This window comes from Rhinopithecus bieti, unplaced genomic scaffold (genome assembly GCF_001698545.2).
Source record: "Rhinopithecus bieti isolate Rb0 unplaced genomic scaffold, ASM169854v2 scaffold_6717, whole genome shotgun sequence".
NCBI classification, from domain to species: domain Eukaryota; kingdom Metazoa; phylum Chordata; class Mammalia; order Primates; family Cercopithecidae; genus Rhinopithecus; species Rhinopithecus bieti.
In genome coordinates, this window is record NW_016805334.1 from 417074 (window position 1) to 429999 (window position 12926).

The 12926-nt window shown below is 41.3% G+C and overlaps 1 protein-coding gene across 1 annotated transcript in view; it reads right to left on the reverse strand.

Moving 5' to 3' along the window:
* ACTR10 (actin related protein 10) overlaps positions 1-10744 on the reverse strand; it is a 34250-nt gene extending 23506 nt beyond the window's left edge. Inside the window, 4 exon segments of the mRNA XM_017872192.1 lie at positions 1594-1725; positions 2739-2821; positions 7738-7810; positions 10406-10744. Coding sequence (XP_017727681.1) covers positions 1594-1725; positions 2739-2821; positions 7738-7810; positions 10406-10482 — 365 coding nt within the window. The 5' untranslated portion in view covers positions 10483-10744.
* Positions 10745-12926: the final 2182 nt, after the last annotated feature.

The following is a 12926-nucleotide window of genomic DNA, read 5'->3' on the forward strand; positions in this document are numbered from 1 at the left end:
AAAAAAAAAAAAAAAAAAAAAAAGAGAGAGAGAGAGAGAAAGAAGAGTTCTAGAAACATAAATTTAGAGGAAGATGCTAAATTAAAAAAATAGAGAGATGCCCTTACCATTAAGATGAAAATAGAGAAAAAAAATTCTTTATTATCTTTATTTGCAAAGTTTGTAATATAAACTACATAATTTTACTTTTCTTTTTTATTTAAATTTTATTTTTTCTTAGAGACAAAGTCTTGCTCCATTGCCCAGGCTGGAGTACAGTGGTGCAATCACAGCTCACTGCAGCCTCGAACTCCTAGGCTCAAGCAATCCTCCCACCTTAGTCTCCTGAGTAGCTGGGACTATAGATGCATGCCACCACATCTGGCTAATCAAACTATAATGGGCAGTTAAAGTTAAACCAAAGAACACAATATACAAATAGTTGGCTCTGTGCGACATTTTTTTCAGTAAGAATTTGCCAGATCTGGTTGCATCCCAAATACTAGATATTCAATCAAAATATGAGAGTCCATCATAATTGAATGGCAGACAAAATAATGGCTATATTTCTCTTATCTAAATAGATAAAGCAGGTATTCCAGTCATATAGAAGATAAGGATATTAACACAAACTCTAATTATAAATACAGAGAATATTCCACTTTATTCAGATAACAGCTGACACAACTTCTTGTTTTGCTTTATGTTCTCCCTACTGCAAATGAAATTCCTGGACTCATGACATCAGTAAGTACTGGAGGCTATGCAACCTGATTCCCTGTACCTGCTTTACAAAACTACAACTTAGAAATATTAAGTGCCTTTACCTCATAAAGACATTGTGATTTTTGGTATTAGGTATGTTTTGAATTCAGTAGAATGTAAGAAAATACATTTATATGTGCTAAATTTCTTATATACTTAACACATATAATCTTTCATTTTCCCTTGCTGATAAAACCTAAATTTCAAGGCAGAGATTAAAAAAATTTGAATAATTAAGATTCTGGTCTATGAAATACACTAATCTTAAAACATATTCTTGGTCATAAAATAATCCTGACTCCTATAAAATCAAAGCTACAGGTAATACTACTTATATCATGAGGCAAGTCTCATCCCTGGCATTACTGACTTACTCTAAAGGAGACACTGAATATTCCATTTCAAAGGAATTTGAAGCCTAAAATGACAAAATTCAGAACAGTATAACTAAACAATGGAAGCTAGAAAGATCTGGAAGAAACACATCACAAAGTCCACAGCACAGAATATACCTTTTAATTCTGAAAAAAAGTCCCCAAATAGAAAAACCTATATTAAAATAAATAACAAACAGTAATAAAAAGAAATCTCCAATTATGTAAGTGTTGGATGAAATGCTAAAGCATGAAATAACCACACAAAGGAAGAAAATAAATGGCCAATTTGAAGAATCTTCTGTCATCTGGTTCCCCAACTACACTGTGTGCCATATAAAATAAAAGAGACAAAATATGAAGGCTTTTATTAGTTTAAGTTTTGAGTATCTACCAACAAAAAAAAGGGAAGAAAGAGTCCCTAAAAACTAGTAAGACTTTTACTGCTTCACTTTTTATTTCAAAAGCAATTTACTTATTTGATATAAAGACAGGTACCTCAAAATATTTGAAAAGAACACGAGTGAGTGTCTCTCTGAAGTGAGAAGGACATAATACCGACTCGATAATCACAACTCGGCGGTCTCTGGGATTCACCAATAGATGCCTAAAAAGTGACAGTTTTGGCTTTAAAAATAAGTAAAAGTTTTATTCATTTTGGTAAGTCATACAATTTGTTAAGAATAGTGAAACTGTACTACCTTAGCTTAAGATACTTTATCACAAAAAGACATCTTCATTTTATTACCCCAGAAAGATAACATTTCTGACCTCTTACTACGTACCGTGCAATGTACTAGGAACTTCATTAACTTATTTATCTCAGAAACCTAAAATTATAGCCTACTATGATTACCAACTTGAGCCATTACATAGATTTTTTTTTTTTTTTTTTTTTTTGAGACAGGATCTGGGTCTGTTGCCCAAGTTGGAGTGAAGAGGTGCAATGTCACCTCACTGCAACCTCGGCCTCCTGGGTTCAAGCCATCCCCCTGATCTCAGTCTCCCAAGTAGCTGGTACTACAGATGTGAGCCACAGCACCTGGTGATATTTTCTTTTTTTTAGGTTACAGTAGTATATGCTCACAAAGCTCCAAATATTATGACATGTAAAACCTGCACAATACAAAAACCTTACATTCCTACTACCCAGAACTACCACTGATAGAAGTTTGTATATTTTTTTCATTCTTATGACTGTATGGGGGTATGTTTTAACAGAAATATTCATTCTATAGATGTGGTTCTTTAACTTGCTTATTTCACTTATCAATGTATCCCACACACCACACACAGGAAGTAGTACCTTCCTGTTCTACTACATACAGATGCAGAACTCTTTTTTAAGAGCTGCATGGTATTTCACTGTATGAATGTAGAATAATTTAATTATCAGTTCACTTCATTAATGAACATTTCATTTTTAATATTTCCTTAAGTCTGCCAGTTTTCTAGTCTTCAAATATATTTTTGAAAAGTTTGAAAATAAACATGTAAAAATGGCAATAGAAGTCAATTTTTTTTGGGGGGGGGTGCCTCACATGTAATACAACCAATTACCACTATGGCATTAGGAAAATCTATCTAATCATAAAAGTTAGAAAACAAAATGTCTCTTACCTGAAATATAGTATGTGGATGAATTCCTTTAGGTAGGAATATAATTCTTCTGTATTGATATTATACTGAACAACTCTGACAGGCTGTAAAAAATTAAAATGATTTATTAATTTATATTAATAAAATAATATCAAATTAAGATTAAAATGTAATTATTTACTAATGCGTTTTCTGGGAATAAATTAAAAGCAATTTGTATTGAGAATATAAAAATTAAATACGCAATAATCTCTTAAATTAGGAATCCTTAAGAACTGGAATGTCTAAGATGGCAGAATGTTTTAGTCTGTGGTAATGGAAGTGTGTGTTCATAGGAAGTAAAGAGCTTTGCTCACATGCATTTTCCTCCATCTGAGTTATTATTTTGACTTGACTGATAAAAATCAGCATTGAGGCCAGGTGTGGTGGCTCATGCTTGTAACCCCAGCACTTCGGGGGCGCTGAGGTGGGTGAATCACTTGAGGTCAGGAGTTCCGGACCAGGTTGGCCAACATGGTAAAACACTGTCTCTACTTAAAATAAAAAAATTAGCCAGGCGTGGTAGTGCGTGCCTATAGTCCCAGCTACTCCGGAGACTGAGGCAGGAGAATCACTTGAAAACCCTGGAGGAGGCTGCCGTGAGCTGAGATGGCTCCACTGCACTCTAGCCTGGGCAACAGAACCAGATTCCGTCTCAAAAACAAACAAACAAACAAAATTCCCAGCACTTTGGGAGGCCGAGGAGGGTGGATCACCTGAAGCTAGGAGTTCAAGACCAGCCTGGCCAACATGGTGAAACCCTGTCTCTACTAAAAATACAAAATTTAGCCAGGCATGGTGGCATGCGCCTGTAGTCCCAGCCACTCCAGAGGCTGACATGGGAGAATCGCTTGAACCCAGGAGGTGGAGGTTGCAGGGAGGCAGAGGTTGCAGTGAGCCAAGATTGTGCCACTGCACTCAAGCCTGGGTGACAGAGTGAGACCCTGTCTAAAAAAAAAAAAAAAATCAGCATTGAATAAAAGCATCAAAGGCTTCCTCAAATACTCAACTTGGTTTAGCCCCTGTTAGTCCAAAAACACTGGCATCTTCTCTTTTGCAACATCGCCACACTTAATTACTTGTAAAATGTCCCCCTTTCTGCTAGACTATAAGCTCCATGCGCAAGAACTATTTCTGGCTTGCTTACAGCTCCACTCCAGGTACACAGTAGGTTGTTCATAAATACGTGTGATAAAAATGACAACAGAACACCATTAACACAAAAACAGCCTGCATACATATTACCAAGTCATGAGTGCTAAGTCAATGCTAATATATAACAATGGCTTCACTTATGATCCTCAGAAAGCTCTAAGTACTCTGATGTATCATTGGCAGACCTCTCTTCATTTACTCTTTCAAAAGAAGGACCATCAGCCTAACTTCTTGATTTTATGTGGCTTAAAGATTCCAAACCATATACAGTCAAATATAAATAATTTTTTATGTATCTGTCTTTTTAAATGAAGATAAAAGCTTGGCCGGGCGTGGTGGCTCACGCTTGTAATCGCAGCACTTTGGGAGGTCAAGGCGGGTGGATCACCTGAGGTCAGGAGTTCAAGACCAGGCTGGCCAACATGGCGAAACCCTGTCTCCACTAATAATACAAAAAAAAAAATGGCTGGGCATGGTGGCACATGCCTGTAATCCCAGCTACTTGGGAGGCTGAGACAGGAGAATTGCTTGAACCCGGGAGGAGGTGGTTGCAGTGAACACAGATCACGACACTGCACTCTGGCCTGGGTGATGGAGCGAGACTCCATCTCAAAAAAAAAAAATATATATATATATATAAAAGCTCAAAGCACTAAGAAAAGTGGCAACAAGAATGTACAGGGTCTAATCCAGTCAGAAACCTATCTGGTAACACAGTAATGCCAATTGTGCAGTGCAGCGGTGTGATCTCAGCTCACTGCAACCTCCACCTCCCAGGTTCAAGCGATTCTCTTGCCTCAGCTTCCCAAGTAGCTGGGATTACAGGTGCCTGCCGCTACACCTGGCTAATTTTTGTATTTTAGTAGAGATGGGGTTTCACCATGTTAGCCAGGCTACGCTCAAACTCCTGGCCTCAAGTGATCTGGCCACCTCAGCCTCCCAAAGTGCTAGGATTACAGGTGTGAGCCACCACACCCGGCTTCCAACACATTTTCGAACATCAAACCACCAATATCTACCATATTTCTGGCTTGTCCAAGGATTTGTAGAAAATTTTAAAGCGATGAAATGATTCCTTAATCAAGTATAATTAAAAAGATTGCTGGGCCAAGTGCGGTGGCTCACACCTGTAATCCCAGCACTTTGGGAGGCCGAGGCGGGCGGATCATGAGGTCGGGATATTGAGACCATCCTGGCTAACACGGTGAAACCCCATCTCTACCAAAAAATACAAAACTTTAGCTGGGCGTGGCGGCGGGAGACTGTAGTCCCAGCTACTCGGGAGGCTGAGGCAGGAGAATGGCAGGAACCTGGGAGGCAGAGCTTGCAGTGAACCAAGATTGCACTACTGCACTCCAGCCTGGGCAACAAAGTGAGACTCCGTCTCAAAAAAAAAAAAATTTCTGATGTATGTCAATGCCAAATATAAACTGCTGATATAAACTGCTGGTCTTGTCTATTCTGCTATAACTTGTGTTTTTTTTGTTTTGTTTTTTGAGATGGAGTTTCGCTCTTGTCGCCCAGGCTGGAGTGCAATGGCTGATCTCGGTTCACCGCAACCTCCACCTCCCGGGTTCAAGCGATTCTCCTGACTCAGCCTCCCGAGTAACTGGGATTACAGGCATGTGCCACCACGCCCGGCTAATTTTGTATTTTTAGCAGAGACGGGGTTTCTCCATGTTGGTCAGGCTGGTCTCGAACTCCCGACCTCAGGTGATCCGCCCGCCTCGGCCTCCCAAAGTGCTGGGATTACAGGCATGAGCCACTGCGTCCGGTCAACATGTGTTTTTATAAAACCAAATATGCTCATATGCGATTGCTAAAAAACGAAATAATGTCAGAATGTTATAGTTGTATTAGTTAATATTAGACAAGCTAAAATTACAATAGAATTATAACCTTCATCAAGAAAAAGAAAGTCATCAACTCAGTTATCACATAGGTAGATAATGCTTCCAGATCTATTCATAAAAGAAGTTTAAATAACTCCCTACACCAGCAATTCTTGCCTCAAAGTGGATCCATGACTCTATTGGGTTGCATTTTCTCCTAGTCGCTACTTAATAACAGTCCCACTGGCTCAGAGCTTGCTATCATCTGCACTGAATCAGAACCCACTGGCTAACATTTTCAATCCATGACTTCATTTTATTTTCATTTGTTTATTTTTGAGACAGGGTCTCACTCTGTCGCCCATGGTGGAGTGCGGTGGTGCGATCTTGACTCACTACAGCCTCAACGTCCTGAGCTCAAGTGATCCTCCCACCTCAGCCTCCCGAGTAGCTGGGGACTACAGGTGCACACCACCTCCACAATTGTATTTTATTTTATTTTTTTGAGACGGAGTCTCGCTCTGTCACCCACGCTGGAGTGCAGTGGCACAATCTCGGCTCACTGCAAGCTCTGCCTCCCAGGTTCACACCATTCTCCTGCCTCAGCCTCCTGAGTAGCTGGGATTACAGGCATCCGCCACCACGCCTGGCTGAATTTTTGGGTTTTTTTTTTTTTAGTAGCAATGGGGTTTCACCGTGTTAGCCAGGATGGTCTCCATCTCCTGACCTCGTGATTGCCCACCTCGGCCTCTCAAAGTGTTGGGATTACAGGCGTGAGCTACCATGCCCAGCCCACGATTTTATTTTTAATATTCCCTAAGATAGCCTCCAGCCACACTCAGCTGCCTGCCAATCCTATTCAAATTTTGTGGAGGCATCAATTATTGTTTTTGCTAGTACTCTTGATTACAAAGTTACATAGGTTTTGTATGGTCTACCTCAATCTTATTTTTCCCATAAGCCTGTTTTGTTTTGCTTTTTAAAATGTACCATTTTGCAGAACAAAGGTATTTTCTGGAATGCATATGTAATGTTACTATGGTAACAGCTACATCTCATTTTTTAACAAGTGAATTTTATAGCATGCAAAGTCATTCCTTCTACTGGTTGTAATTTCTAATCTACCATGAGATTAAATCTGTACTTAAATCTGTAATTTCTAGCTGTGGCAAGAAACTTTTTAAAAGTCTATTTTCAAAATTCTTTGGGTTTTGAAACTATAAATAAGGGAATAAATATCTGATATGTTATAAATAAGAATAAAATAATTCAGTGGTTATAAGACTTATAAAAGTATTTTACTGAGGTTAAATTTTTTCTCTTGATACATGATTCCATTTACATAAAATGTACACAAAACACAAATCTATATCAACAGAAGGTACCCCCTAATGGGCTGAGGACAGCAATGAGAATTTAATTGTAAATGGGTATTAGGGATTTTACTGGAGTGATGAAAATATTCTAAAAGTGGTTTGTGGTGGTAGTTGTACAACATGATATACTTATGGTGTGCAAAATTAGACCTTGATAAAGTTGATTTAAAAAGAGAAACATTTCCTTGGAAATATAGCCATAAAGTATATATTTAGTACTGTTTTTGTTCGTTTGTTTGTTTGAGACGGAGTTTCGCTCTTGCCCCCCAGGCTGGAGTGCGATGGCGCGATCTCAGCTCACTGCAACCTCCACCTCCCGGGTTCAAGCGATTCTCCTGCCTCAGCCTCCCGAATAGCTGGGACTACAGGCATGTGCCACCACGCCCGGCTAATTCTGTATTTTTAGTTGAGACAGGGTTTCACCATCTTGGCCAGGCTGGTCTCAAACTCCTGACCTCGGGTGATCCACCTGCCTCGGCCTCCCAAAGCACTGGGATTAAAGGCATGAGCCACTACGCCCGGCCTTTGGTACTGTTTTAATCAATCTTACTTGAAGTCATATTTTAAAATATTTTATAGCACCGTATTTATTTTGCTAATTTGTTTTTTTTTAAATACCTTAGGCATGCCAGCTCTTTTTATCACACTAGGAATTATACATCTTGGACCAGTTTCTCCGGCAAATCCACACCTGCAAATAAATGGAAAATTGAATTGAAACCAACTTAGAAAAAGAGAAAAAAAAAACAAAAAAGTATTCTTTTAAATATTGTGTCACCAGAAACCAATTTTGCCGCTGTATTCCCATTTCAAAAGCAAGGCCACAATAGGGCATTTGAACATACCTCCTGATGTATTTAAAGGGAGTTAAAAAAAAATCAGCTCAAACTAATAAGTTAATACTATTTATTAATGCTTGTGTATTAACAGAAAAAAATTCTATCAAATTAGTGATACTCAAAAAAACTAATGTAATATTTTAAGGCAGCATTTACTTTTTTTTTTGAGATGGAGTCTGGCTCTGTCACACAGGCTGGAGTGCAGTGGCAAAAGATCTAGGCTCACTGCAAGCTCTACCTCCCGGGTTCACGCCATTCTCCTGCCTCAGCCTCCCGAGTAGCTGGGACTACAGGCGCCCACCACCACGTCCGGCTAATTTTTTTTTTTGTATTTTTAGTAGAGAAGAGGTTTCAACGTATTAGACAGGATGGTCTCAATCTCCTGACCTCGTGATCCGCCCGCCTTGGCCTCCTAAAGTGCTGGGATTACAGGCGTGAGCCACTGTGCCTGGCCAACTTTTTTCCTAGTTGTTAATTTTAGTAGAATTTTAGGCAAGACATGTCTATAACTCTGAATCTGTACTACATTACCTGACTTCATTCATATAATTCATCTGTATCACTCATAATTCCATCATTCTAATATTGTTAGCTCCCATATTGGTATATTCACTTTCAGTCTTCTTATGATTATGCATACATATTTGACAAAGTTATAATCACACTTCATACATAATTAACTCATATGGTAAGCTTCTGCCCATATTAACGTAATCTTCATTGCTATCATTTTCACTTTTTTTTTTTGAGGCAAGGTCTCGCTCTGTCGCCCAGGCTGGAGTGCAGTGGCACAAACTCAGCTCACTGCAGCCTCCGCCTCCAGGCTCAAGCGATCCTTCCCCCTCGGCCTTCCAAAGTGCTAGGATTTCGGCACAACACTATGGCCGGCTAAACTTTGTATTTTTTATAGAGTTGGGTTTCCTCATGTTGCCCAGGCTGGTCTCGAACTCCTGGGCTCAAGTGATCGGGCCGCCTCAGCTTTCCAAAGTGCTGGGATTACAGTATCATTTTTAAAACTGCATTATTTCATTATTTTAAAAACGATGCTCTTGAGTATTTAGCTATTTCCATTTTGTTTCATGTTAGTAAAACAAAATTTTGCTAAAACGTTGCTAAAATGATCATCATACTAGTTTAGTCTTAACACCCTGTCTTCTTGTCCTGTCTAGTTTTTGGTACTGCTCTCCTCGTATTCCCAAATAATTATCTCCATCTCCTCCTATTCCCATCTCCATGTTTCCTTGCATCAGTGCTCCTCAAACATCTCAGAATGCAAGCCATTAGACTTCAATTTCTTTTTTTTACTTCATATATTTATCTTATCATCCTCCTGCTGTCTTTTTCAAATATAGCTTTCTGCTTATTTCTTCCAAGTACAGCCAAAATAATTATCTTTGAATAGAAGCCTCATACTGCTTATTATGCTTTCAAAATAATTTTTATAAGAAAATACAAATAAGTAAGGGTCTTGCATAGAACAATAAGAGAATGTCATTAACCAAGGACTATGTTTAATCCAATTCTGGAGTTCCTGAGGTCCAATTTTTAAATAGGCTCTTTTAAACACTTAGTGAATAAACAGTTAATAAATACCTACTATACGTCAGGAAGTGCCTAGAGATACAAAAAGATTTTTCAAATGTTTCATTTTCATAAACACATATATGATGTAATTGCCTGTTACTTCCCTCTCTGTTGAGCCCATCACAAAGACTCTTAATCTGGGGTCCCAGGACCACAATGACTGTCTGCCAATTCCCTGAAACCGTGTGTAAATATCTTAGGGTTTGTGCATTTGTGGTTTTCATCCAGCCATTAAAGAGAACTATGCCATCCGAAAGGGTCGAGAAACTCCTCTCTAGTGTTTACACGTTGGTTTGTTTAAAACATGTCAAATCTAACCCTAGAGTTTAGGGGAGCCAACAAAGGATTTCCAGAGTGTTATCTGTAGGGTTTCACCTCTTAATGTGCCCAGTCTCCCTAATTCCCGAGGAGCGAGAGCCCTGTCTGAAACACCTTTGCATTTTCAGCACCAAAATAAGCTCCGTTCAATATTTTATGATGAAATACGTCCTCGAACATTTACATTCCGTTGGCTGCCTTCCACATCTGATGAGCCCAGGGTAAGCGGGGTCTAGGTCACGGCTGTCATCCCCTACGCAGATGATTCCAAAGGGTTTGTTGGGTTTGGGGTGATGACAAGGGGCGGCGAAGAGGGCAATTCAATCGAAGCTTCCTGGGCCTCTCTGGGAGTCAGACTCCGATCCTCGAATTCGCATTGCCCATGGAGGAAATAATAAGGGTTGTTATTTGCAAGGGCGCTGGTTGAAGAAAAGGGAAGGCCCGGAGCTGCCCAGCGAGTCGGCGATGAGGATCCAGGCAGTGCCTGGGGCTCGGCCACCCGCCCTCCCCTCGGGTCGAACACAGCTGGCGTCACGGCCACTCACTTGGTAAAGGCCTCTCCCAGGTCGATCACGACCGCTGTCTTCTCTCCGCCGCTCCCCAGGCCCTCGTAGAGCGGCATGGTAGTAAGGAAGACTGAGAGAAGAGGGTCGCAGTCTCCGCCGCGAACAAGCCTCGGCGCTCGGGGGGCGGGGCTGGGGCTCCGGCGCTCGGGCGGCGGCGGCGGCGCGCCGGACCCGGGCTGTCCAAGGCTGTGCCTCACCCCGCGTTGAACCAAAAATTCTTGCAGGTGCGGCCGTCTCCAGGACTAGGGGAAAAGAGGCGCTGGCAGGCGCGAATCCGAGTGCGGGTGTGCGGAGGCCGTGGCGATCAGGCGCGCCGGGCGCCCCGAGGGGGCGGAGCCGGCCTCCCTGTCATTCCCGCCCACCACGCCCCAAAGCCGCACCCACGGGCGACTGTGAAGAGGTTCGGCCTCAGCTCACTTTGAAAAGGTCCCTGAGGACCTGGCGGCGCGGGGGTCCCCGAGAGACGACGCAAACCCAAAGCTCTGATTCACGCTCTTGGGGGGCAAAAGATGCTGAGCCCCTGTTCTGTGCTAAGCGTTTTGCCTAATATTTAATCTTCTCAAGAAATACCAAGAATATGTGTTTTCTTATCTGTGGGAACCGACGCTCAGAGAGATTAACTTTCCCGGCGTCCCACGGCAGAGCCAGGAGCAAACCCACAGACTTCTTAATTGCAAAGCCTATGCTACTGATGCTTTAGAGAATAATACATACAGACCATGCTTTAGTTAGTAGTCTTTCTGAAAGTTTTTATTTTACTCCAGAATTAAGCTAAAGTAGCATCTGTGAATCTATCTATGGAGGAGCGGTCGGGATGGTTTAGTAGAAGGAGCATTGAAGCAAAGGCCCCTATTAGGTTGGTGCAAAAGTAATTGCTGTTGTTGCTGTTACTTTTAACATTTACATTACTGTTTACATCTTTGTCAGTTCACAGCTTTCTGTGAAAATATTTTTTTCTGCAAATATTAGCTCTAACTGTATCTATGCATAGGAGTGGAAAAGACTGTCAAAGGAGAGGCTGTACAATAAGAAAAGAGGTTCAAGGGTAAATCGGTGAGGAATAGCAATATTTAGCTGACGTACTGGGTTGAACGTCCTCCCAAAATTCTTGTCCACTGGGAACCTCAGAATGTGACCCTATTTGGAAATAGAGTATTGGCAGATGCAATCAAGTTAAGATGAGGTTATACTGTATTAAGATGGTCCCAGCTATCTGAGCGCAGTGACTCACATCTGTAATCCCAGCACTTTGGGGGGCTGAAGTGGGAGGATCCTTGAGCCCAAGAAGTCTAAGGCTGTAGTGAGTCAGGATTGTGCCGCTGCACTCCAGCCTGGGCAACAACAGAGTGAGAGCTTGTCTCTCTCAAAAAAAAAAAAAAAAAAAAAAAAGCCCTACTCTAATGGTTGGTAACAAGAGTTAGTGGGGTAGTTGGGAATAAGCTATTTCCATAACAAAAACTAATGCTGTAACAATGCAGAAATTTGGAATGCGATATTAGTAAAATTCATGTTTAAGTCCAAATTACTGATCAATGATCCTCCTTGAAAGCAAATTGCCGGAGATAGGACGATGAAGTTGGAGTTATCATGAGGAAGAAAACTGTAAGAAACGTGGGAAGAGATTAAATTTTTTGCTTAATAGGGTCAGAGTATTTGAATAGGACCCCTCACTTGGGTTCAGATTCTGTTTCTGCCACTTTCTGTCAGGTCCCTAATACCTCTGATCATCCACTTCCTTATCTGTAAACTGTTCTGCTGCTTCACAAGGTATTTGTAAGGATCAATTTGAAATTGTTTCTGAAACTATTGAAATGATGAAGTGTTGTTATTACCCATTCTATGTTTTCCATGACAGCTTACCAGCTGTGTTTGTTTCCTAGGGACTGCTGTAACAAAGTACCACAAATGGTGGTTTGAGGCAACAAAAATTTATTCTTTCACACTTCTGGAGGTGAGAAGTCAGAAATCAAGGTGTCAGCAAGAGCAAGGTCATGTCCTCTTTGAAGGCTCTTGAGGAGGATCCTTTCTTGTCTTTTTTTTTTTTCTTTTTTTTTGAGCTGGAGTCTTGGTCTGTTGCCCAGGTTCGATCTCAGCTCACTGCAGCGTCTGTCCCCCGGGTTCAAGTGATTCTCCCGCCTCAGCCTCTCGAGCAGCTGGGATTACAGGCGCCTGTCACCATGCCTGGCTATTTTTATTTTATTAATTTTTTTTATTTTTAGTAAAGATGGGATTTCACCATGTTGGCCAGGCTGGTCTCAAACTCCTAACCTCAGGTGATCCGCCTGCCCTGGCTTCTCAAAGTCCCTGCCGAGCCTTTTTTTTTTTTTTTTTTTTTGAGGCACAGTTTCGCTCTTGTTGCTCAGGCTGGAGTGCAATGGCGTGATCTCAGCTCACCACAACCTCAGCCCCCTGGGTTCAAGCGAGTCTCCTGTCTCAACCTCCCTAGTAGCTGGGATTGCAGGCACGTACCACCACGCCTCGGCCTCCCAAAGTGCTGGGA